Consider the following 27,046-nt stretch of genomic DNA (forward strand, 5'->3'; position numbering starts at 1 on the left):
ACTCTTTGTACTTAAATTGCTTTATTCTGTTCTGTTTAGTACCTGTCACAGGGCACCCCAGTGCTCTGCTCCTAGGGAATGGAAACTGCCAGGGAGAGAGCGCCCTGGCAGGACATAACAAGCACAACTGTGGGTTGCCAGGGATAATGAGCACAGCTGTGGGTTGCCGGGGCAACTAATGAGTCAGCTGACCAGAAAGGGGCAGGGCCTAGCCCTTATAAAAGCCCAGAAGCAGAGGCCTGAGGCAGTTCCCTGCCAGCAGCCAGAGAGGCAGGAGCTCTAGGAGATGTGAGGAGAGGCCTGACTGGAGGTATTGCTAACAGCAGCTCCAAGATGCTGGAGCAATGTTGTTGTAGCCAGACAGCTTATGTTTGATTTATAGCCAAGAGGCTCAAGTTTGTGTTGCTGTTCGTTATAAGACCAGTGGTTTGGGTGAGGCTATTAGGGGTTGGAGGAGGCCTCATAGGAGACCCACAATAGCGTGGGGATCCCGGCGCCAGTAAGGGCGCAGTTTCCGGGGGGTGCGTAAACCCCAGCCCCAGAAAGGGGGCAGCACTAAGGAGAAGCCCAAGTGTGGGCATGGCGAGTCCCAGAAGGGGGGTTGTATGACTGAGAAGCCCAAGTTGGGCACAGCGAGCCCCAGAAAGGGGGCAGCACTAAGGAGAAGCCCAAGTGTGGGCACGGCAAGCCCCAGAAAGGGGGTCATCTTAGTAAGAAGCCCAAGTGTGGGCGTGGAGAGCCCCAGATAGGGGATCGCATTGTAGGGGGCCCAAGTTGGGCACCGGAAAGCCCCAGGAGGGGGCAGCAAAGGAAGGAAAGTCTGGGGAGAACAGTAAGGGGCCAAAACAGGGACCGATTGGAGATAGGGTGAGGAGCCCAAGTGTGGACGCGGAGAGCCCCAGATAGGGGGCAGTATTATTGCGAAGCCCAAGTTTGGGCACTGGGAGCCCCTGATAGGGGGCTGCATTGTAGGGAGGCCCAAGTTGGGCACCAGAGAGCCCCAGGAAGGGGCAGCACAGGAAAGAAGGCCCAGGGAGAACGGTAAGGGGGCATATAGGGAGAGAATAGAATTAAGACAACAGTGATTACATCTGTGAGGCTTGGGCTGCGGTATTGGGGAGGAAAGGAGGGGCAGACAGCGCCCCCTAGCGGAGGGGGCAGGACAGGGGCAGCTTCCCGCTAATTAATTAATTATTTAATTAAGATCAAAGGCATGGCAGGTGAGACAAGGTGGGCGGTTGCCCAGAGACAGGTGCGTGGGTCACATTGAGGGCGGCCCAGCATGACGACCTGTCACAGTACCCCTGCTCTCTGAAAGTCTATTCATAGCATCTGATCAGGTATGCTGTTCCTGATGCAAGTCTATATCTTTCTGCACACACTAGTTAGTTTCTAGAGTGCCACATGGCCTAGCCTTTTGTCTGACGTCAGGCTAACATGGCTCTTTCTCTCTACTGTTACAGAGTAATGGACTTTTCCTTGTTTAAAAATGTATCAAGTGGTTCTCACACAAAGCAATGCAATAGAATCTAGTAGTCTAATTATGGGGCAAGAAGACAAACTGAGGATTTCTTTCATGATATTACCTTTTTCTTTCTTTGTGCCTTTCAGTTCTGGAGTACTCCATTTATGTGCATACTGGAGACCTGAAGAAAGAAGATGCCAGGGGAGAAGCTTATCTTTGTATTCAAGGAGAAAGAGGTGACTCTGGGAAGAGATGGCTTAGTTCAAGAAGTGGTCCAATCACTTTTGCTAGAGGGCAGGTAAAAGAACTGAGGAAAATATAAGTGAAGTTGCAAATGTCTTTAAATGTACATATTTACATAGCCTCTTTCATGCAAGGATATTAAAATTACTTTACAAACCTAAAAATACCATATAGAAAACATTTTACCTACTTTTAAAAAGCAACAGTCTCAGGGATGCAACATGACCTCTCTTATGAATTATTAGTACAGCATATTAGGAAGCTAATGAAGTGTAGGAATTTGTAATACAGACACCTTGAGGCAGGCATTTATCTAGTGTTTCCCTAGTGGAAGTGCATGTAAGTATAAAATGGGGCACTTACAGGGACCAACCATAGGATGATTGTGAGCTACCAGAGTGGTGCAGCTGTGAAAGTGGTTAATACAGTCGTAGGGTATACTTGCTACTATACTTCCTCTCTGCCTGTGCCAAATCCAGAGGCAGTGAAGATGCCCTCAGAGTGCCCTCTGTCACAGCTCTCAAGTATTCCAGAGTGCTGAAATAAGTTCAGAGCAGCAACAAGGGACACCCCTGGGACAGCTTCACAGTCTCATTTCTGGGTTTGGTATGCAGAGAGAAGCAGCAGATAGTCAGGGCCATGATTCTTGGCAGCATTTTTTAGTGCTTTGCAAGCAGTATAGATGCACCCTAGGAACTTCATGATTCAGATCTATATACTTGGGGAGCTTTTATACATTATAGATAGTTTCTATAGAAAAAATATAGGTATGTAGATCCTATATTACTGTTTCATAGGTGCCAGATTGATGAAGATATTCTGGTACATAACTTCTGTTGGAATCGATTGTGCTGAAATCAGTAATAGTTATACGCTAAATTCCTTTGGGACTCTAGATAATGCCAGTTTCTATTACGATCATAATTGATTTGGTCAATTTATTTCTCTCTAAAAGCCAACAAAAATGAACAATTAATTGGAAATTTCATTTGAGCACTAAATTTTCTAAAAAAATGAACATTTCCTATAATACTATTTCAGAATTTTAAATGACATTTATTTCTAGTTGCTGACATTGGAAATATCAATTACAGCACATACTGTTTCATAGTAAGTTTGAAATAAATGAAATGATATGGATAGCATAAACTTAATTACACTGATGCACAAAGCAATACCCACATATGCAAAGCTAAATTACTAAATCATTACAACCAGATACAAGCTTACCAGAACAAAATTACCACTTAAATTATTTTCATTCCACAGGTGGATGTTTTCAAAATCAAAGCAGTACACCTTGGCAAACTGAACCAAGTTCTTGTTGGATTTAAGTGTCTCAAAAAAGGTATAATACATTTATTTTTCATGTTAAAATTATGTCTATTGAGTATTCAACAGTATATAACACCTATCATACATGGTAGCTTGTTTTTAAGAGCACATTGTTCTTTATCCTGCATGTCTTGTCAACAAGTTTTGCTTTCCAGTCAAGTGTATGACTCAGCTTGTTTATACATGTTCATTTGGCCATCTTCCCCCCCCTTCCTATGAGAACACTGTTTTTTACAATCAGACTTTTTAAATTATGGGCATTTTTATTAAGAGTGAAATCATCAATCCTTAACCAGTTGGGATCAAATATTCCTACCTCTTCCTTCAAAGAAACAAAAAGCAAAAATCAATCAGGTAACAGTATGGACAAACAAATTCTAAGCTATTAGGAAGTTGAAACTCACTGTGGGTTAGCTGCTTTGGGGGAACTGTGTGCTTTCACTTAGTCTACAGTAGGTGTGTCTACAAAAGACATTTATTGTGGAGCTGCCTAATTGGCTCCACAGTAAAGTCCCTGTGTCTACACATGTGGCCCTATTAGGTCACAGTAAACTATTAAAATCAGTACTTGTAAATACAAGTACTATCCTGTGGCGGAGTGTTTTTCCTGTGAAGCAGCACACATATAGATGGTGATAGGGCTGACTGGGCACAAGGGAGCTTTAGTTTGGGGGCTGCCTGCTGGCTAGCCCCTGCACTGAAGCAGCCTCTTGCCCCAGCCTGCCCCTCCAGAGCATGAGCTGGGTTGGAGCAGCTCTGGGCTGGCAGCTAGGGCTGCTCTGTCCCGACTCAGCTTGTTGTGGTCCCTGGCGCACATTCAAATGGTGCGCTCAGGGGCAATTAACTCTGGCATGATACGTCCTGGACTATATTGCTTCACCTTAATATGCACATGTAGATGCACCCAGTAAGTAAATGCTAAACTACTGTAGTTTACTTCATTTTGTTATAAGCTAAGTTACTTTAGTTAAGTTTTTATGTTCTGCAGGTTAAGAGCAGGCACACAAACCCTTGCCTTTGAGCATCTGGTATGCAACACATTCCTGCCTCTCTTTATTGTATTTTTGTTACCCTTCACCATTTTTGTTGCCCTCTACTGGACTCTTTCCAATTTGTCCACATCCTTTCTGTAGCGGGGCGGGGGGGAGGTCCCAGGACTGAACACAGTACTCCAGATGTGGCCTCACCTGTGCTGAATAGAGGGGAATAATCACTTCCTTGATCTACTAGCAACACACCTACCAATGCAGCCCAGTATGCCATTAGCCTTCTCCCCAACAAGGGCACACTGCTGGCTCATATTCAGCTTATTGTCCACTGTAAACCCCACGTCACTTTCTGCAGAGCTGCTACCCAGCCAGTCAGCCCCCAGCCTGTACTTGCGCATGTGATTGTTCTGTCCTAGGTGCAAGACTTCACACTTGTCCGTGTTGAACCTCATGAGATTTGTTTTGGCCTAATTCATCAATTTGTCTAGGTCAGTCTGAATTATAGCCCTACCCACCAGTGAATCTACTACTCCCCTTAGCTTGGTGTCATCTGCAAACTTGCTGAGGGTGCACTCTATGCCATCTTCCAGATCATTGATGAAATCAGTTCCTCTAACTCTGTTCCCATTACTAAGGGTTAGAATATTTGGAAAACCCAGGTGATTCAAGTCAGTTATATCATGGGAAAATCCACTCAGGGTCTATTAGTCTCCTCTTCCATGTAGTGAAATGGTGAAGTCCTGACTTCATTGACATCAATAGTGTTGACTTCACTGGAGCTAAGATTTCAACTGAAAAACTCAGAGGTGTGTTAGGAACAAATGTAACTTGAAGGCATTGAGACTATAGCATAAATTTCAGTGCAACTAACTATTAGAGCTGTGCAAAGCTTCAATCCCTAATTCAATTTGGTGGAGATTCAGCCTGATTCAGTGGCCAAATCTCTGAATTAGAGGACCCTTAGTCTCTCTGAATCAATTCAGAATGCTTTGAATCGATTCGGAGAGATTCGGACAGACTCAGTGATTTGGACGTAGATATATCTTTAAATGTTTTTTCTACATATCTCTAGGTAGCAGGGGCTCTGAATGCTGTGGTGCTAGGGCAGATGCAGTGTCCCACAGAAGCATGGGGGGCTCCCCAGCACACTTGGCAGCAGACCCAGAAGTGAACCAGAAGCACTTCCGGGTCCACTGGGGAGCATGCTGGGGGGGCCCCACAACCTCCCAGCTCAGCAACTGGTACCGCCTGGGCCTGGCACCCAGAGTCCCCCCCCATAGGATCATCAGGCCAGGAGGGCATGGATGGACCCCCAGCGTGCTCCCCGGCAGACCTGGAAGTGGACTGGAAGTACTTCCAGTCCACTTCTGACTTCACTGCTGAGCATGCTGGACAGCCCCCCATGCTGCTGTGGAACCCTCCATCCACCCCAGCACCCCAGCAATCATGAGCTGTGCTGCTACCTCAAGGTATGTAGAAAAAACTTTTAAAGCCGTGCCTGTGTGCATATCACTGATTTGTCGCATCAGCATTGAATCGTCAGATTCGGATTCGGCTGAATCATATTGGGGACAGTGATCCAAATCAGTGGATCAAATCACTGTCCCCGATTCAGGCCAAATCTGAATCCAAATTGAATAGGGCCCATTTTGCACACCCCTACTAACTATGGACTGTTTTCCAACTTTTTATTTTTCCAATTAATGTGGTGATGCCTAGCTCTTTTTTAACCTAATGATGATAAACTTTGGGAGAAATTTACTGTTATACAGCAAATGATGTTACAGAAGTACTGTGTTATGTGCATATATTGCATTTTCAGGTCAGTAATATTCCTTCTGTGAAGGGGAAAAATCTTTTGGTCTATGAGTGTTTTATCCATTATTGATAGGCTGATATTATGAGGTCCTGAAAGTCTTCTGTGATTTGCTCTCCATTTCCACTTGAGTCGAGAAGCCATTCACAACTTCATAAGAAGATCTCATTAACTTGCAGAATCTATACACCTATACAACATGGCCCAACCCCCATTTTAATAAAGGTATTAAGTGTGTACTTAAACCTTTTACTGAAGTGAGGCCATGAATCTTCCAGTATTCTCAGTGAAACCAATGGGACTTCATTTTCAAAACACTGCAAGGATGGGATCCTTTTCTGTACAATGTAGCATCAGTTAACCAGTTGGGGGTGAGAGGGGAGAAGATTAGCGCAAGAGAGAAATTTCTGATTGTTTTAAATTCAAAAGTAATAAATTACTAATACTTTGTTTCAATCAGATGACTGGTTCCTGGAAAAAATTGTGATAAAGGAAGGCATTTATCCTGTCACCACACACAACTTTGTTCACAATGACTGGATCAGTAAACTTTCAAAAAAAGATTTTGTAGAAGTAGCAATCCCCCTTAAAGGTAACACCAATGAAATTGTTCTTTGTTTATATAAATCAGTGTTGAATCACTTTAAATGAGGAAGTCACATATTAGAAATAAATGTAAAGATTTATATTGATTGTTAACTATAAAATGTATTCTGAATATGTATTTCCATTAATTGTAGAAACATCTGTGACTTCTGACCTTGTAAAAGACTTTGATACTAGAAGCAGAGGCCGATGGCAAATGTGCATGAACTGTACAAATATACCAGAAAAAGTACCTGATATTCAACTTATTGTATTTGGAACAAAAAGAAAGTCCTCTGTACAGAAAGTTCAGAATCTGAAAAATGAGCCATTTTTGGTTGGTTTCTTATTTTATTTTATCTTATACAAATCTTAACTGTACAGCTAGGAAATATGCACTGCATTTGTATTTAGTGTTTGTCATATTGTACATATGGATTTTCTTATTGATCAGTCTAATATTCAACATCTCACAGGCACCAAGAAAAACATCACCTTTCTGGGAAGTCACACAAGGACTAATACATCATGCTGTTGATACCTACTTTTGAGCAGCTGTTAGCATGCACACACATGCTCACAAAATTGGAATTAGACTTGTTTAGGCAACTTATCTCATAAAAAGCAAAAAAACCCAGCAAAATAGTTCCACAGGTCATCTACGTTTTACTTCATAGTCTCAGTTAGTCTTTTGTTCACGCTATCCAGAGCCTAGGTATGGTTACAATCAACCTAAAGAACAAATCAGCAGGCTTACCTCTAGTCACAAATAAAGGGGAACCCACAAACATATGAATATTAATTCCATAACTTCCATATAAAAATAATATCAACTTTTTCTCAATTATTAGAAAGCCAAGTACAAAAGGCTTTCTCTAAGCATTATGATAACACAAAAGTGGCTTTTGTGTTACCTAGTCCAGTGGATCTCAGCCTTGTACCAGAACCATTTGTAAACCTCAATGACCAGTCCCAACCCAATGCCCCTCACTCTTGACCTGCTGCCCCCCACCCCAGTATATAGTGCAGGGAGTGGGTGGGTGTGGTAGGGGGGTGCCAAGCAGCCACTTGCAGGCTGGAACTCTGCCAGCCTGCAAGGGAAAAGCCATAATTTCCCACATTTTTCTTCTTTAAAGGGAAATCCATTTCTAAAGTTTATTGATCCATTTTTAAAGTTTGTTTGCAACCCCTTCATATATTCTTGCAACCCATGGGTTGAGAGAGTCTGATCTACTTGGTGCTTGAGAAGAGGAATTAAACCTCAAAAGGTATTTTATATAATCTACAGACATCATCACTCACTATCTGCAAACTGTTCTCCCTCAGTTACCCTACAAATATAAAACCCCATACATAGCTGGCTACAGTGTGATTTACAGAAGCCACAGCTACCCTATGCTGACACCAAAATACATGTAAACAGAACTGTTACATTTTTTCATAGATCCTGGGTGCCTGTTGGTTCAGTAGAAGCTAACTTACCTTGCCAAGAAGCACTTTGAGGAAAAAATGACAAATATAATATAACAGATTTTGATTTATCTGCTTCTCCCCCCCCCCCCCCCCCCCTTTTTTTTTTTACTTTTTTGGGTTGAACTGTATAGTTTAGGAGCTATAACTCAAACTTGAATTTTTTTTGTTGAACATAAATATACAGGGTTGGGTGAGTCAAATTAATTTTCCAGAATTGGGAGTTGCTCAGCCTTTTGTTAAGATTTCCTGTATCAGTGATCTTGTTTGTGTCATGCATCTTTCCAGTCATGTCTCCTATGTCACCCAAAATGATTGCATAATGTATAAATATTCAAGTTCACATTTTTTTCCTTCTTTAACAGTTGACTATTGATGATATTGGGGATATAACAAAAGTGGCTTTTGTGTTATCTAGTCAATGCTTGAGAAGAGGAATTAAACTTGACAAGGTATTTCACATAAACTACATTTGAAATGGATGCACCCTATATAATATCAAGAGAAAAAATATGTTCTGGAAGTATATTTCCTTGCATAAATTGGAGTGGCTCTTTATAATGGAATGATGATAATTATTGGATTGTGTCAGAAATAGTGGATGAATTCCTGGTGCTGTTACATCAATAGCAGTTTTGTCATTGACTTCAACAAAGCCAAGATATTTGAATAGGCATGTATGATAGCATGAATAGAAGTGATTGGCATGTACATCCTGAAATTTGAGAGCAATTCCACTTGGGAACAGGGGGGCAACAGTTTCTGTTGATGAACATTCTTAGCAGGGGTGGCTCTCCGCGTGGAAATATTGTTAACTCTCACAGCCACCTGATTCAGGAAAGCAGTGTAGTGTATGCTTACATCCAACTTTGTTCCAAGAAGTGACATAGCACAGAATTTTCACTGCTGTGACTTAAATGCACTTTGAAGATAAGATTATGCCAAAATACTATGCTTAATGGTGGCATTCGACAAGCTTGAATGACCAAGAAAGGGTCATTCAAGGGTTAAGGTCTGCCTATCATATGATTCAGCAGGGGTTTTAAAAGTTATGTCCTTCCTAAGAGTGGGGATAGACAGATGTAGAGAGAGAGGCTGCTAGGTCATGGTTCTAGGAAATAGCTTTTGCTTTGTGTTATCATGCACACTTTAGATTTGTCAATAAACTGCTGGAAGGAAAGCACTTAAAGACAGTCATGGGTGTGGCACTGAACTATTCCTGCTAAAGGAGCTCACTCGTTTATAGCATATTTTCCTCAGAGTCAATCTGGTTTGTTTAAGCCTCCTGGCCAGGGACAGAAGTTACACATGAACTGCTTTAAGTTCGCTGAGCACAGCACATGCCCGAAAGAGGCATTGCGTTAGTTTGACCCAGCTCACCTAAAGTCTGTATAGATTGCAACCTTCAATGGGGCTTTGTGGCATGTTTGTGTAGTAGCTGACTGAACCAGCTTTAGATAAAAGTGCCAAAAAGCCATGGTGAAGTGTGTGAGCTATACACATGCTGGGGAACTGGTTTCAACTAATGCGCTTCCTCTTATGGTAAAGCAAGGGGGGCAGGGGTGGTTCCCCTCTCACATCTGTCAGCAGCTATCTTTTTATTTACATATGGAGTTTTTTCACAAGCTATAGTTCTATTCATTATTTAGCTGGTGCTGTTGTCTGATCCTTTTCTTGAGCCAAGGAAGAGCACTCTGCTTGAAAGCTTGTCTAAAATCTCACGCCCATGCAGTTGGTCTAATAAAAGTTATCACTCCCCACCCCAAGAAAACCCTTGCCTTTCTTTAAATATCACCTTGCTTTGTGGTCTTAATACAGGTTGCAGGAGTAGAATCAGTATGAAAACCAGACCAATCCATCCTCTCAAAATATGTTCTATCTAGGTTAACTTTGGGATGTACAGGGAGAGGGAGAGTGCAGAAATGTCTATACTAGCCATATCGCACTGTTGCCTCTTATGTGAGTTAATATGAGATTGCAGTCTTCAGGGCTGTCAGTCTAGAATATTACATGACCCTCACAAATTAAAAGAGAGTTTTCTCTGCGGAAAACAAGTTTAATTTTCTGGGGAAAGATAATCCTCTGCTGATAGCATTATTATTTCTGGTTAATTTTTTAAATAGTTTAATGCATGGTTAAATAATCAGTTAATTAGCTACATTAATTTTTCATAGAGTCCAACAGGTCAATTGTCTGATTATAGAGATATTTAATCGTTTCTACTGATGCATTTCTAACCTACAACAGGAAAGACTAATATGTTTACACCCATGTTTACACCAGTGTTTTTAATTTATTAGCCCATTTATAAATGATTCACAGTATCTAATAGAGATACTACAGAGGAACAGAAACACTGGAGAACAGAATATATAAGTTTATAATTGATGGATAGTTTTAGGAAGCCATGGATTTGACTGTAAAAAGATAAAAGATGGCACATCTTTCTGGTCTTATCCTTATATAAAATAAACAAGCACTGATATCAAGAATTTCATAAGCATGGAGATTATAAATGCAGCCACAAGGAAAGCGTGGCCCCCTTTTACTAGCCACCTTCAGCCACTGTCATTTTCTCTGTTCTGCTGATGACCCCTTATGGTAGGCTCAGAACTTAAGTATTTTACTGCTCACCTCCTACAATTTTCTGTGTGCTTGCACTTCTGTAACAGATGATACTATATAATTCTAACCCCAACTAGTGTTTATATTCTTTTGTAAGATCAATAAACTACAGCAATGGCATCTTTTCATTTGTTTTAAAAAAATACAATATTTTAAAAAAGAATGTTACTGTTTTGATTTGGAGATCAAGCTTAAATGCCTTTTTCCAATTAACATTAATATAGAAGGCTAAATTTTACTTACACTGATGCTGAGAATTTCCATAAATGTTGGCTCACATTTACTTGCTTATGTTTTTTTGTTTGCAACTCCTGTAAATCAGGTATTTGCATGTGCAAAGAGACATTCATCAAGTTTGTTTATATCAATGGGACTTATGTGCCATTTAAAATCTAATCATTAGCCTTTTTTTTTCTTGACCATTTGCATGAACATCTTCAGTTATTGCAGTTTCAAGACTAGTGCACAAATAGTGATGTAATGGTAGTGTAGTCAACTAACACTGTCTTTATTGTTCAGGACATCCTTACCCTGCAGACAACAGCATAAAACACAAATCAGATATCAGCAAGCAAGCGCATACACAGTCAATACATGGTTAACTTACAACCCTAGGGTTTTTTCCTCAGACCTTGCGAGGGTTATCTGACTCACTCTGTTGCTTCTAGCTTCATAGCCTTCTCTCTGACCCAGTGGTCTTTCCCCCAGATTCTGAGAGGGCCACTCTAGCTCTGTGCTGCAGCCTCTAGCCTCCAAGTCTTCCCTTTTTGCTCTGTCTTGTTCTTCTGTGGTCTTTTCTAGACCCCAAGATCGTACCCTGGCTCTGTGTTTCACCTGCCAGCCTGAGACCTCTCTCACTTAATTCCCTCTGTCCTCTTTCTGACCTGGGAGTTTTCAGCTTCCTTTGTCCAGCTGTCCAGCCAGTTATTCTCAGCAGCTAACTCACTCCTCCTAGCCAGCCTCCAGTCACTGGATCTGTGCCCACAGCTGTGCTGTATGCATCTCCTGAGGCATTCAGACTGCTACAGCCTAGTATATGCAGCCTGCTACACTGGGCTACAGCCCCTGCAAACATGTAGCCTGCTACAAGTGGCAATGGTTCTAAATGCTTTAAACTTCCTAGAAGAAAATCCACACAAGTCTCTCATAGGTGACTGGTACTAGAAATGATGGTATTGGAAAAAGTCTGCAAGGTACCAAGCATGTAACACTAAAGGAACTGAAGGGCTCACCTCCTTGCAGGATCAGGGATTCATGGGTATAAAGTTTGCTATATGACAAGTTTTAGATCTGGTGCCCTTAAATGTCTGTAACTTTAGGATTTAAAGATCTGTATTGTAGTTTATGGTCTGTATTCTGGGTACTCCAGAAATAAAATTTATACCAGAGGCCCACGCTACACATTTAAGGTATGTTGGGATCTAATATGCCATTCACACAGTCATGCATTAGATCCCATCACACCTTACTGACGATGCAGAGGGACCCCAATTTTGGGATCCCCCTGTGCTGGCAAGAAGCAGGCTCCTACAGCTGAGAGCCCCCTGCACTGCTGCTGAAGGACTCCCCATGTAACCCACACACCCTCAGGGCTGGAGGATTGCCTCAGGTGTAATCTCTCCACCCTGGGGTTGCAAGAAACCCCTGGGGCTGAAGGATCACTGCTAGCATGATTCCTGCCCCCCCCCCCCAGAGGTTTGCCACAGGGCAGTCCCCCTCCTCAGGGACAAAGGGAACCCCCTGGGGTTGGAGGATCACTGCAGGGTGATCCTTCCTCCTTGGGGGTACAGGGAAACCCCTGCAACTATCTTCTGGCCCTGGAGGTTTCCTGAACCACGGAGCCTTATGGATCACAGCAGCTGTGATCCCAAGAGTCTGGGGTTTTTCACTGAGCATGGTGTACCCCTGTGGCTGGGAGTCCCATCAGCTGATGGGGCTCCATGAACCAGGGAAGACCCTGCTAACCATATAAAGTAAAGCTGAATGGCAACCAGCTATCACATGTTCATGGTCTAACTTAATGGCTGGTTCAAGCTTTTTCCTGTGTAATAGCTAATTCTGCATGTGCAGCTGGTTTACAGATAACTACACAATTAACCAGTTAATTATGCAATACCTATAATGTGTAGAAGGCACCTTTGAGTTCTCCTCTCTCAAGGTCTCTTCGCCTGAAGATCTACCATATTTACTCAAATATAAGATGACCCTGAATTATATAAGATGACCCCCCAATAATTAGATTCTGTATATGGAAAATTTACAAATTTGTTATAATTTTCCAAGTATAGAATCCAATTATTGGAGATTTGCCTTGAATTTGTCCCCTTTCCACTGGTACAGAAGGGAATATAATAAGTCCGGGAGGTCAGGTAGCTTCCCACCCGTCCCCTGCCCCCATCCTAAATTCTTCCCTCCTTCTTACTGTCAGACCCTGCTCTTCCTGAGCTCATGGAAGTAAAGGGGCAACATTTACATTTAGACAAATTAGTACAGGCACCCATAGACTTATTTGATCCAGAATTGATAGACACTGAAAGTTTTAGCAGCGGTACTCCATGAACAAATTTTAAGCAGCATTGCTGTACCTACTTATATATAGTACAAACTTTTTTTGGGGGGGGGGTTCTATATTTTGAAAATGTTTTTTGTTCCAGGTCAAAGTAGCCAGATCAGTTCTGAATCCTTTTGATTGAGCAAACTCAATCGTTCAAACACCATATGTGGTGTTGCAACTGGCAAGTATCCTCCACTCCAGACTTTTCAGCCTGGGACTTCAGATACTTCCAAATCCATCAGCAGGCATCCTACATGCAGGCTCAAGGCCAGAGGCATGGGGTTCAGATGCCGCTGAGTCTTGCTTACTCTTAGCCAAGAGCTGCAGGAGCAAGAAAGGGAGAAGTCCCCCATTTCCGTAAAGTAGGCATGTAGCCAGGATCCTCCCATTGGAAGCTGACTAGTAGGAAGCTAATTACAAGACTGTCATAGGGTGTCATTTGGACAGGGGTACACCCTCCACTACACAATGCCATTGAAATCCATTTTGGCTTGGGTACCAGACCAATGCAGAGACTATAGACTACACTTGATCTTAGCTCAAGAAGCCAAGGAGTGATACTTATATATGGTACAAAGTATACATGATATTAGTTCAAAGCCAGAAGGCTCATGATTTACCATATAACTCATTGGGCTGGGCCCTAGCAGAGCCAACAGCATTTCAAGCCATGATGACTCCATGGCTCAGCACTTCTCAGGATCTGTGTGTACTTCATCTATCCCTCACAAAAGATCCATGTGCTAATTAGCTCCCCATTCATGACTGGAACTGGGTGTTCTTGTCAAGAATCCTGGCGTCCTCCAAAAATTTATGTACAGATGAGGTGCAGGCCAAACTGGTCCTGCTCCACCTCATGGAGGGCAGGGCCACACTAACCATATGTGACAGATTGAGAGAGAGGGCAACAGAGGAATTCTGGAGGAATTGTGTGGGCCGCTATTTGGTGATGTTTGCCAAACATTTAAAACCGGTAAAGAAGCTGGAATAATTGGATATGGAAAAGAAAGATGTAGCTCATCTGTGAGATTGAAGAGGAAGTCCAAATGTAGTCAATGTGGTGGCTCACCATGACTTGAAAAACAATCAGCACTGAGGGGACTGCATGCAATGGGCACTACCATATATTGTATCCAGGTGGATTGTACTAACCTAACCTTGTGGTTGGTTCCTATTAATGGGTGCACAGTTTCTTAATGTCTTTTAAGGTGTGTGATGGAAAGTGTATGCTAGATGGAGTGTGTGTGTGTATGTGTGTCTGTATACATACACACACTCAGGAACATTTTTCAAAAAAAAAAAAAAAAAAGGTTGGTTCCCATCAGCATCTTGGCCCTTTTGGCTAAGATCAAAGGGTGGGTGTTAAGGCTGGCTTTGGCCCTCCTGGTGCTGGCCTGGTATTGCAGTAGTTCCAGGCTTGGTGTCAGTTCCCTGAGGAGGGAACACCCACCCATATTTAAGAACCTCACACGCACACACCAAATAAAAAGGTTCCCATAGTATGTTTGCCCAGTCTGGGCCCTGTCAGTTTTATAGTCATTCTCAGTGCTGACTATATTTAATCAGCTTCATAGTTGGTTTCCATTACTGAGCACATACTACTTTTGGCAGCAGTTTAATGATAGACAATGTGTTTAAAGAGGTTTCCTTGTATGTAATTATAAGACATGAGGGGCTTTTATCTGTATGCTGATAGGGGGGAGGGGGGAATCTTAGTCTTGGATTCAAGTAAATGTGGTGTATGAAGAGAATCTCAGTGTCTTGATACAAACTTTCTATGCAAAAGCAGAAGTGAAACTATTAAGGTTACTCTGGGCAAGCATCCCTCTTCTCCAGTCTGCTCTATGTATTTCTCTGCCCCCAGCTGTTAGTCTGAGCCACGTGCTTCCATTCCAGCCCTTCCTCCCTGTGCTATGGGCTGATCTCTCACTATTATGCCTCCCTCTCCACTGCAGCTGCCATCACTGCTGCCCTTGCCCTCATCACCGATTCTTATCACCACCAACTTCCACAGGGGCTAAATCTGTCAGGGAGAGAAACTATGACTGCAGTGAGGGGACCCAAGTAAGGGAGAGAAAGGGAATGGCTGGGGCAGGAGCAATTCAGGAGCAGAGGAATTCATGGAGAATGGAAAGAAAGGGAATGTACCGCTGAATCCTATTACTGCTGGCTGCTGTGGAGAGTAAAATCAGCACTGAGAGAGTGGCAGGTAGGGAGAGCAGACAAAGAAGGGGGGTGCACCAGGGCACAGACTTTACTAGTTTTGCCTCTGCCCTCAGGGGAATGCTACTTGGCTGCAGCTGGACAGGGCCTAGGTGTGCCTCCTCTAGTTCAGCACCCAAGTCTGGTCCTCAATCATCCCCCACTAGTACACTACTGCAGAAAGTAATTATGTCCTGGAATGCTTAAAGCTTAAGAAATCATATCTGCAGGCGCATAGATATTTGATATATATAAATCCTAGTCTTGCACTTAACCTTGTAGCTCTGTATCTTGCACAAAATTTTGAATATGTGTATACAGAGCTATATTCTTGTACATATCCCTTTCAATTTATATTTTGTAAGTTGGCCTGGGAGCTATTTTAGTTGTAATAAAAAAAGACCTTTTCCCTCAACCCCCTCCCATTCATGCCCCCCCCCCCCCTCCCCCCCCCCCCCCCAACAAAAATGGGCATGAAGGATGTTGTCAATACTCTTTTATAAAGTTTTTAGGCCAAGAACTAGTTTGGATAATTTCAACCTAAAAGGGGATGATGGTGGGGAAGGTCAATAAAAATAAACAACTGAAATCACTGGCTTATAAACAGGAGTGCCAACAAAGCCTTCACTATGGCAGTGTATTGGGGTAGGCTTTTTCAAAAGAATTAAAAGAAATGAAATGCCCAGCACTGCAGATTGCTAGAACTATGGTGCCCAAATTCTATTGCAAGTCTGAATGAGTTCCAAAGGGAATGGGACATGTAGCTCCCATAAATCAGCTTTAAAAATCCCAGCTATCAGCTGTACAACAAGTTGGATCCAAACAATCAAAAACTATAAACAGCTAAGATAACAAATATGTTGAAACATATGTACACTAGCTTAATGGCTTTAGACAAATAGGCATTTACAGATAAGCCCGCTATAGATTTACACATTCATTTGAAAATTCTAAAATAGCAACTATTACTTCCATAGAATTTAGGCACTGATCCTTCAATTGGATCCATACAGTCAGATCTTTCTATGCCTGGATGGGGGCTTATTACAGGATTTGAATCTCATAGTGACTATAGTAGCTGTTCCTTCATATACAAAATCAGATAGCATTCAAACAGAGTAAGTTATGTTTGTTTTTCATGAAAAATTTCAATTTTATTGGGTGGAAATAAGACATTTCTCATGAAGATTGTGGGTTTTCTTCTGCTTGCAGCTTCGGCTAAAAGACCTGGACACTAAGCAAGAACTGGGATTTTACACTACAGACCAATGGCTCTTTGAACAAGATGGGTCAGAAACCGTGACAGAGATAGCGGCAGTCAAACCAGATAAAGCACCACTCAGAGGTATGCCACTGAACAAAACAATAAAATAATAAAAAGAAAAAATGTTTTCCTGCTGTGGTCCAAGTACTGGGATAAATATGACAACAAAGATTGCAAAACATTTTAGGAAAACCATTGGCAACTATTTTTGACGTTTGGTTAAAGCATTCATATGAAATGCTGGATCTGGATCTTTAACAAGGCCTACAAAGGCTTAAATTATGTTGAACTGTTTACTGTTTTAAAGCAAATAGCACATATGTATTTAATGTTTCCATTAAATTAAATACCACTTTGAACACCTCAACAATATATAGAGCCAAATTATTGTTGTTTCATTGCAGTCATTGGCACTCTGCCAGCATACACCATCTGACCATTTAACTCCTATGTTTTAAAATGCCCATGCAAAGTCACAACAAAGAAAATTGTGGGCAGAGAAAAGATCATGAGGGTTTTCTAAAGACAAAATTTGCTGGCTGGCCCCCAGGTGTGCCTCAATATTTTCCTATTTGTGTTATAGGAAAAAGAATTTTGTTTTGCTGCTGCTTTAAGTATATTTTACAAATCTGATAATGTCATCCTTCTTTAGATACATTTTACACAATATGTACAACCCCCACTCAACAAAATAAAGAATGAGGGGAGGGGAGGCAAGGAGACCTGATTCATTAAAAAGGAAATTAAGAGAAGTTTCCTTTTTCAAACATTAGAAGCTATTTCCTTCCAGCTTCTAATTCAGCACTTGGAAATAGGTAGAATTATACATCAAGGAAATAGCATAGCATTTGGTTCTTCACAGAGTTAACAGAACCCTGGTTAAAAATCAGTCCATCATGCTGCCTAAAAGAGTATGTGCCAAATAACTATGTGTTGTCATCCATAAGTCATTCTGGATGATGATTGATTACTGTCTATAGTGAATAATATTAATGCATATCGATGGGAATAGTTGAGCTACTTTCCAAGGCCAAATTAATTGATGGTGGCAGTAATTAGGGCTGTGCAAAACAGCAGTTTCATTTCAAATTCTGTTTCAAAGGGTCAGTGTTTCATTTTGATATTTTGTTTAGTTTCAAAGCACTGTTCTGTTTTGTTTTGTCAAAACTATTTTGCTGTTTCGATGTTTCACCCATATGCTATAATGGGGAATCATGAAAATGCTCTATAACTTTATCATTTATTGCCTGATTCAAATGAAGACATGGTAATCCCTGCTGAGGCCATGAAGCTTGCCAGGTTTCAAGGAGATAGGTGCAGGGGTTTCTGGGAAACTGCACTTCAAGCTGCTGACAAGGAAAACTCGTGACATGTGACTGTGTGTAAGTGTTAAGGCATGCCCTCACTGGTGCTGTGGCCTCAACACAACATGGTAGTGTGCCCCAATGAGGTCTCCTCCTCCCCTACAGCCTCAGCCTGGTCCACCACTTTAAATAACAAAAGGTAAGTAAGCAGCACAGTAGCACTAGCATCTCAGATAGGCTCTGTGACAGTTTGACTTTCTTACCTTTCCTGCAGGAGCTTCTTCTTCAGCAGCTGCCAGAGAACTCTCCCTGCCAGCCCCAGCCCTGGGGTTTAGATGTGCCCAGGGCCCTGCCTCCTTCTGGTCAGCTGACTAGGGACAGGTGTAGGGGTGTAGGTTGTAGCCGTGTTGGTCTAAGGACATGGCACTGGCAAGAAAGGTTCTCTGGGTCAATCTGATATCTTTTAGTAAACCAACTAAATAGTTGGAGAAATATATCTTAGCAAGCTTTTGAGTTGAATGTAATATAATCTGTATTTATGTAATAAATGGAGATAATTGTATATATATGTATATTTATGTAATGTGTGTATGTGTTTATGTATTTATGTAATAAATAAAATATATAAATGTATGTTGTCTGTGTTCCTGAATAAATTCTATATTATAACATGCAATATATTCTGTGGTTCCCTGAACAGTGAATGGAATGAATACTGAGAAAAAGCACAGATTTTTATCTGGAGAAAAAGAATAAAAATAGAATCACAAAAACAAAAAGAAAATTTTGGGGGAGGAATAAATTGAAAGGAATGAATGAATATAATAATAATGGTATAGAATGAAAAGGTATTGAATCCCACTTGCTAGTAACAGGCTAGCAAGTAGAAAGTGATAGCCTTTCTCTGATGCTGCTCAGCTGCTGGAAGACGCAGCTCAGTAACTGACCCCAAGGCAGAAAACTCAGTTCAAGCAATGCTGCTTTGTATGCTGTTTTTCTCACCCCTCCCCCAGAGCACTAGGATTGGAAGGGCCTAGGGAAGGATCACAGTCACTATCCAGCTACACATGTCAATATCAGAGCAGTCCTTCCCCCACTTCCTCCTCTCTCTCCTTAGTTTCTGTTTCCCTGCAAGCAAGCTCAGCTTTGAAACTCGAATGTTTCGGAATTTTTTCCAAAATGTTTCAACTGCCCTCGTTTCACTTTGATACTGTTTCGAAGCCTTTTGTTTCATTTTGATTTCTGTTTTGAGCTCAAAATGAGTCAAAACAGTGTTGAAATGAAACACCTGGTGAAATTTTGCACAGCCCTAGCAGTAATTATCTTACTGACAGTCCAAATGCAGCTGATCTGGAATAAACAGTCTGATTTTAACACCATTAATCTTGTATTTCATCTGTATAAACTTTTGCTGTAGTGATTAAGTTGTAACTGGAGTTAAGGTCCATAATTATTCAGAAGAGGGCTCAGGGCCCAATCCACAACTCATTCATTTTAATGACACTTTTTCAATTCTGTTCAATGGGTGTCGCATAAGTCTTTCTATGAATAGGGATATTTCTGCATCTTACAATGCAGTTCCGTGCAGAGATATCAGCAAAAGCCCTGAATGAGCTAGTCTGAATACCAGAAGCAGTCAGGCACATTAGCATGGCTACCTGGTCTAATACATAGGGTTCCATTAACCCTGCAAAGAACTAAATGCTAAAATATACCCCAATACACAATTTACCCACCTTTAAGCTGTGAATTGGAAGAAAACAGCATTATTGTTTAGAGACTTTTATTCAAAATATGTAGTGTAAATATTTAGTATCTATTTTGTAGATATGGTATACAATGTACCTAAAATGAAGAAGGATGCCTAATACCTCAATACATTTTTTTCTCTCCTTTTTGGTATTCCTTTATAAAGGACATCTACATTAACATTTCTAGCACTGCAACATGTCATTGATCAGTAGTTAGAAAACTATACCAGGTTTGGATGGAAAATATAGGAACTTGAAAGTACATCAATGAATATTAATTTATCTTTTAGTCCTTTAAATTAGTCATTTACTCATGATAGATTGACTAATAATGTTTTGTAATTAGATTGGTAAATAGATTGATTTGGTAATGTTTTCATTCATTGATTCTTCATGGCAGAAGTTCTTTATTCAGTCAGCGTTCATACAGGAACATTACCTGTGTCAGGAACTGATGCAGATATCCTTATCACAATATTTGGAGAGAATGGAGATTCTTGTAAAAGAAAACTCAAGCATTCAAGGTCACAAGCAAGTTTTGAAAGAGGTCAGGTTAGTATGGATTTTTATTATGTGTTTCTTTTTGTTGTTTGACTTCTATACCCTGTTTTCTTTTTGATAGTTCAGTACACATTTGAGGAAAAAAACTTACTGTATGGTGAACGTAGAAGCTTTTCATAGTCTGTTCTTTAATACAAAAGCACAGTAAAAAACTTGAATGATAATACTGTGTTGAATCTCTGGAAACTGCAAGTCAGTTGCTATGAACAGATATTTTAGATCAATGTGAAGCAATGTCAATAATACTAAGCAATTTAAAAGCAATGGAACATCACAGAGTATGATTAACCATTAGAAAAAAACCTAATACAGATAGCTGTAGAGTTGCATGGAACTGTTTTAATTTTCAGTTTTCTGTGAACCTGAAACTGAAGTATCCTGACACTGATACTTCAAAATGTGTTGGTTTCTAGACTTATCTAGATTATGACTCTGTCTACACTAGGGTTGCCTTCACTGCCAGAATTTCTGGTGGCAGACAATAGATGCCCTCATCAAGCCATCATGGCTGCTGAATACCCATCAGCTTCTTGAAGCAAACCATGGCTCCACTACAGCAGCTATGTCACCAGAGTGCAAAGTGCATTCTGAGAGGTCACTAACTACTGAGTGAATCACAGCAGTCAGTTGACAATGTGCATGTATCTTCATGTATCTATACGTGGCTGCTAGCAGGCATGAGTGGATCCATGTGGTAGGCCGGTGAGAAGTGGCTAGTATTCGCTTCAGATTTGGCCAATTCAGGGGACAGTGATTTGAATCACTGTCCCAAATCGATTTGGCCGCTGCCAAATCGGCCAAATCAAACAGGTCCCATTCCCTGCCTGCTCTCTCAGCCCCGTCAATGGCTGCCTCACCTGGTCCCAGCATCCTGGCACTTAAAGAATAAAAAATTTTAAAAATTTAAAAAGCCCTGCACTCCACTGGCTGCTGCCAGGCAGAGGGACAATCCCCACTGCCCCCCACTGCCCTGTGCTGCATGGGGAGGGCTCTGCCACGAAACTGCAGAAGCCCCAGTGGCTGCTGCAGCAGCTGGTGAGTGCGGGGCTTTATTTTTTAAAGAGCCAGGACACGGGCTGGGCAGGACAGCCATTGATGGGGCTGGGTGAGTGGGTGGGGGGGCACTTAGGAGGGCTGGGGCAGCAGGCAGGGGATGCGGCCTGTTGGGGGGGTCCCCCCATGGTCCCTTTCCCCTTCCTTCAGCCCCGCCCCCTACTTATCAGCACAGAGCCCAAGTCCAACTCCCTGTGGCGGAAAGTGCGGACTGCCCGAATCTCTGAATCTTTCTCCGAATCTTTTTGGAATCAATTTGGAGCCTTCAAATTGTTTTGGACCTTTTTATTGGTCTCCCAATTTGATTTGGAGTCAGAGATTCTGCCACTGAATCAGACTGAATCTCCTCTGAATTGAATCAGCACCCAAAGCTTTGCACAGCTCTACCATGTGGGGCTAGAGGATGAAGTCAGCCCCCTTTGATTTCTGCTATACTACCTAGTTGGGAAAGCCACATTTCTATTCAGATAGAGCTGGGGGGGGGGGTGGCATCAATCAACTTGTTGTTTCATTATTATCTACTTGACCCCTGCTAATCTCTTCACTCTGTCAGTATTAACAACCCTTGATCTTCCACTAATCAACCTAGCCCTACAATTATCCTGTCTGTTATCTACTCGTGGTAAAGTTTCTCTGCTCACCCCCCAGCATGTCTAGTAAAGGTGTGCTGCTAACTAGGGACCTGTACTGGGGAGCTTTCTTCCTTGTGGTTTTGAACCCACAACAAATCAGAGACAAGGAGGGGTTGTGAAGGGCTGAATACATGCTAAGTTATTCAGTAGAAGGCAGGAGGGAAGTTCAAAGGTGAAGCAAAGACAAGCTACTATAATAACTCTTTCCTGAGTTAGTCATTCCAGCACATGATTGGGGTTGTGGGAGGCTGAAGTAGCAGTGCAACCAGGTATGGGTGAATGAGAAGGGTTGGTTGCCCTGGGTAGGGGCACTGCAAGCAGCCAAAATGAGTCTTTCTGTGATCCAAAGAGTTTGTTTATTTATGTTGAGGTTGGAGGGCAGTGGAGGCCAGCAATGTATATGTTTGGGGTGATCAAAACAGCAGGGGAGATGTTAATGGGGTGAGAGAGGGATGGCAAAGGTCAGGTGGCTAGGGTGTGATTGTGATGTGTCTGTACAGGTTGGAGTTGATTTATAGAGACAGTGAGCATGTGCAGTAGGACTTAGTGAAGCATGAGGGTGATGGTGGGGTGTGATGGGTTTGAAGCATGAAGGGGTGGCACTGAATATGGGGTTATGTAGGATAACAGGGGATGGGTAACGGGGCATTTGGGATGGCAGGGGCAATGCATAAAGGACAGTGAAGGGCACTTTTCATGGTGAAGTGTCTGGAGGGCCCATGTGAGGAGAGGTATGGAGCAGTTCTATTCATGACCAGGCTGGAGGGGTTACAGCTGTATTCCCCAGCACTGGCTGTCTGCTCCATTCTGGAGCTGGCTGTCATCTACCACCCTTCCCTCCCCCACCCAACTCAGTTATATATATATTTGCTTGGATGTTAACAAAAACCCTAAGTAATATATTTTCTTGGACTTAGAATAATATAGCTCTAGGCTCCTAGCATCTTAGTAAACCTTATAGTTTCATTTCCGCTGGAGAAAAACATATGCTCTGATTGTGCCCCACAACATTGGCACTCACCTTTTTAAAATCCTAGATCCGCCCATGCTAGCCAGATCTAGTAGTCAGCAGAAGCCTTACTGCACTTAGCAGAGAGGGAATAGTTTTGGCCATGTACAGATATTATGTTTCTACTAGGAGAAGTGCCAATCTCCTGGTAGAAAGAGCATACAAACATTTATCCAGTTTCTTCTGAAGGAAAGATGTCCCCTCCAAGGGGAAGATCTTCCTGGTTGACACCTGGAAGTTTTCCTCTGTTAGATAGTTTCTCTTGCAAGAATGAATGCCTGTATGCTACTCCACTCCTCTCCCCATCTGGTCTGGGAGGAGATTGGAGCAGCTGTCTGCTGCTGCCTACTTCTTCCCCAGACCAGGGACTTACTGGTCTGAGACATGGGCTAGGGGCTTTTCCTTGATATTTCCTCTGTTCCACTCCTGGAAAACCAGGAGCAGAATGGAGAACTGTTCTCCAGACTGCAGGTCCTTGGGCTATGGAAATCATGGGGAGTTTTTTCCCACCACTCCACATCCCACTCCAGGGAGTGGGAAAAATGGAACAGCTGTTGCTGCTCACCATAGAATTATAGAAAATTAGGGTTGGAAGGGACCTCAGGAGGTCATCTAGTCCAACCCTCTGCTCAAGGCAGGACCATTCACAACTAGATAATTATAACCAAAATTTGTCTAGCCAGGTCTTATAAACCTCCAAGGATAGAGATTCTGCCACCTCTCTGGGAAATGTGTTCCAGTGTTTTACTACCCTCTGGGTGAGAAAATTATTCCTAATATCTAACCTAAACTTCCCTTGCTGAAACTTGAGACCATTGCTCCTTGTTTTGTCATCTGCCACCACTGAGAGCAGTCTAGCTCCATTCTCTTTTGAACCCTACTTCAGGCAGTTGAAGGCTGCTTTTAAGTCTCCTCTCAGTCTCCTCTTCTATAGACTAAATAAGCTCAGTTCCCTCAGTCTTTCCTCAAAGTCATGTCCCTCAGCCCCCTCAACATTTTTTTATCACCTTCCGCTGGACCCTCTGCAATTTGTCCACATCCTTTCTGTAGTGGGGAGGCCCTAAACTGAACACAGTACTCCAGATGTGGCCTCAACAGTGCTGAAGAGAAGGGAATAATCACTTTACTTGACCTGTGGGCAACACTCCTACCGATGCAGCCCAGTATGCCATTAGCCTTCTTGGCAACATGGATGCATGGTTGGCTCATATTCAGCTTATTGTTCACTGTAACCCCCAGGTCCTTTTCTGCAGAGCTACTGCCCAGCCAGTCAGCCCTCAGCCTATGGCAGTTCATGGGATTGTTCCATCCTAAGTGCAGGACTTTGCACTTGTCCTTGTTGAACCTAATAAGATTTATTTGGCCCAATTCTCCAATTTGTCTTTGTCACTCTGAATCCTAGCCCTACCCTCCAGCATATCTACTGCTCCTCACAGCTTGGTGTCATCTGTAAACTTACTGAGGGGTGCAGACTATGCCATCTTCCAGGTCGTTGATGAAGACACTGAACAAAACCAGCCCTAGGACTGACCCTGGGGGCTCTCCACTTGATACTGACTACCAGCTAGACATCAAACCATTGATTACTATCCTCTGAGCCTGATGTTTCAGCCAGTTTTCTATCCACCTTATAGTTCATTCATCCCATCCATACTTCCTTAGCTTTCTGGTGAGAATGTGTGGAGGAGCATATGAACTGCTTTGCTAAAATCGAAGTATATCACATCCACTGGTCTCCCCACATCCATAGAGCTAGTCATCTCATCATAGAAGGTGATCAGGCAATCAGGCATGACTTGATCCTCATGAATCCATGATGACTATTCTTAATCACCTTCTTCTCCTCCAAGTGCTTAGAAATGGATTCCCTGAGGATCTGCCCCATGATTTTCCAGGGACTGAGGTGAGGCTGACTGGTCTGTAGTTCCCTGGATACTCCTTTTTCCCTTTCTTAAATATGGGCAGTATGTTTGGTCTTCTCCAATCATCTGGGACTATGAGTTTTCAAAGATGATGACCAATGGCTCTGCAATCTCATCAGCCAACTCCCACAGCACCCTTGGGCGCATCCCATCTAGCCCCCTGGACTTGCATATGTCCGACTTTTCTAAGAAGTCCTTAACCTGTTCTTTTGCCACTGTTGGCTGCTCACCTCCTCCCCAGACTGTGCTGGCTGGTGCAGTAGTCTGGGAGCTGACCTTGCTTGTTGAGATTGAAGCAAAAAAGGCATTGAGCACTTCAGCCTTTTCCGCATACTCTGCCACAAGGCTTCCTCCCTCATTCAGTTAGGGACCCACACTTTCCCTGATCCTTCTCTTGCTACTAACATACTTGTCAAAACCCTTGTTACCCTTCAGGTCCCTTGCTAGCTGCAACTCCAATTGTTCTTTGGACTTCCTGACTTCATCCCTGAATGCCTAAGCAATGCTCTTATACTCCTCCCTATTTATCTGTCCAAGTTTCCACTTCTGATAAGCTTCCTTTTTGTGTCTTAGTTTACTGAAGAGTTCCCTGCTAAGCCAAGCTGGTCTTCTGTCATACTTGCTAGTCTTCTTCCACATCGGCATGGTTTGTTTCTGCACTCTCAATAAAGCTTCTTTAAAGCCTTATAGCCAGGTGTCCTGTTCTCTCCCTGAGACTGGCTTCCCAAGGGATTCTGCCCATGAGTTCCCTGACTGAGTCAAAGTCTGCTTTTCTGAAGTACAGGGTCCTTACTCTCCTGCTCTCCACCCTTCCTTTCCTCAGGATCCTGCACTCAATTATCTCGTGGTCTCTGCTGCCCAAGTCACCATCCACTACTACATTCCCCATTAATTCTTCCCTGTTTGTGAGCAGCATGTCAAGAAGACCATGGCTCCTAATTGGCTGCTCCAGCACTTGCACCAGGAAGTTGTCCCCAACACCCTCCAAAAGCTTCCTGGATTGCCTGAGCACTGCTCTATTGCCCTTTCTGTAGATGTTGGGGTGATTGAAGTCCCCCATGAGAACCAGGGCTTGTGATTGGAAAACTTCTACAAGCTGTTTGAAGAAGGCCTCATGAACTACTTCCTGCTGGTCTTGTGATTTATAGCAGACACCTACCACATTACCTGTGTTGTTCTCCCCTCTAACCTTAACACAGAAACTTTCAACAGGCCTATCTCCAGTGTCATACTGGGGCTCTGAGCAATCACATGGCTCTTTTACATAAAGCACAACTCCTCATCCTCTTCTTCCTTGCCTGTCCTCACTGTGCAGCCAGGTATTGATTTGCAGGATGCGCCTGTTCCTGCCCAGGCCCTTTCTCTTGACCGGAAAAAGAGAGCGTGACCTGAACTCCAGACCCCTTCACGCTTGCACCCAGAGCCAAGGGGCTTACATTTGTTTATGTTATAGCCAAGGGGCTTACATTTGTGTTGCTGTTTGTCACCGGTGGTTTGGGTGAGGCTACTAGGGGTTGGAGGAGGCCTCATAGGGGACCCACAGCCGTGTGGGGACCCCAGCACCAGTGAGGGTGCAGCAGTCGGGGTGCACTGACCCCAACCCCAGAGAAGGGGGCGGCGTTACTGAGAAGCCCCAGAGAAGGGGGCGGCGTTACTGAGAAGCCCCAGAGAAGGGGGCGGCATTACTGAGAAGCCCCTGAGATGGGGAAGTGTTGTTGAGAAGCCCCAGAGAGAGGGCAGCATTGTTGAGAAGGCCCAGGGAAGAGGGCACATAGTGACATAGGGTTGGGGAGAGCCCTAGCGCTAGAGAGGGTGCAGATCAAAAGAGGTAGGGCCCAGAGAGGACAAAGGGGCCAGATTATAATAAGGCTTATAACATCTATTCCATCAGCGAGGCATGGGCTGAGGTGTAGGGGAGGAAACGGAGCCGCAGATAGCGCCCCCTGGCATCGGGGCAGTAAAAGGGCAGCCTCCCGCTAATTAACATCAGGCATGGCAGGTGAGAAGGTGGGCGGTTGCCCCAGGAACAGGTGTGCGGGCCACATTTATATTGGCCTAGAGCAGATACTTGTTGCATGCACACATGGATGAGCAGCATGGGGTAGTAGTCAAAAGACTGGATGAGTCTCAGTAATCCCTCCGTGACATCTCAGGTCCAGGCTCTGGGCAAGCAGAAGACTTCCTAGACAACTGGCCAGGTTGGCAGATGTCTCCCTCCATCACCCACAGAAGGGAGTCTCCAACCACCACCACCCGTCACTTTTTC

The 27,046-nt window shown here is 43.1% G+C and overlaps 1 protein-coding gene across 1 annotated transcript in view; it reads left to right on the forward strand.

The window, feature by feature from the left end:
* The window catches only part of RP1 (RP1, axonemal microtubule associated), a 306,042-nt gene that overhangs the window by 216,828 nt on the left and 62,168 nt on the right, over positions 1-27,046 (forward strand). The window contains exons 38-44 of the mRNA XM_025204493.1: positions 1,612-1,763; positions 2,978-3,056; positions 6,309-6,440; positions 6,589-6,770; positions 8,269-8,355; positions 16,497-16,629; positions 20,004-20,155. Coding sequence (XP_025060278.1) covers positions 1,612-1,763; positions 2,978-3,056; positions 6,309-6,440; positions 6,589-6,770; positions 8,269-8,355; positions 16,497-16,629; positions 20,004-20,155 — 917 coding nt within the window. The remainder of the gene's footprint in view (positions 1-1,611; positions 1,764-2,977; positions 3,057-6,308; positions 6,441-6,588; positions 6,771-8,268; positions 8,356-16,496; positions 16,630-20,003; positions 20,156-27,046) is intronic.

This window comes from Alligator sinensis, unplaced genomic scaffold (assembly GCF_000455745.1).
Source record: "Alligator sinensis unplaced genomic scaffold, ASM45574v1 scaffold612_2, whole genome shotgun sequence".
NCBI classification, from domain to species: domain Eukaryota; kingdom Metazoa; phylum Chordata; order Crocodylia; family Alligatoridae; genus Alligator; species Alligator sinensis.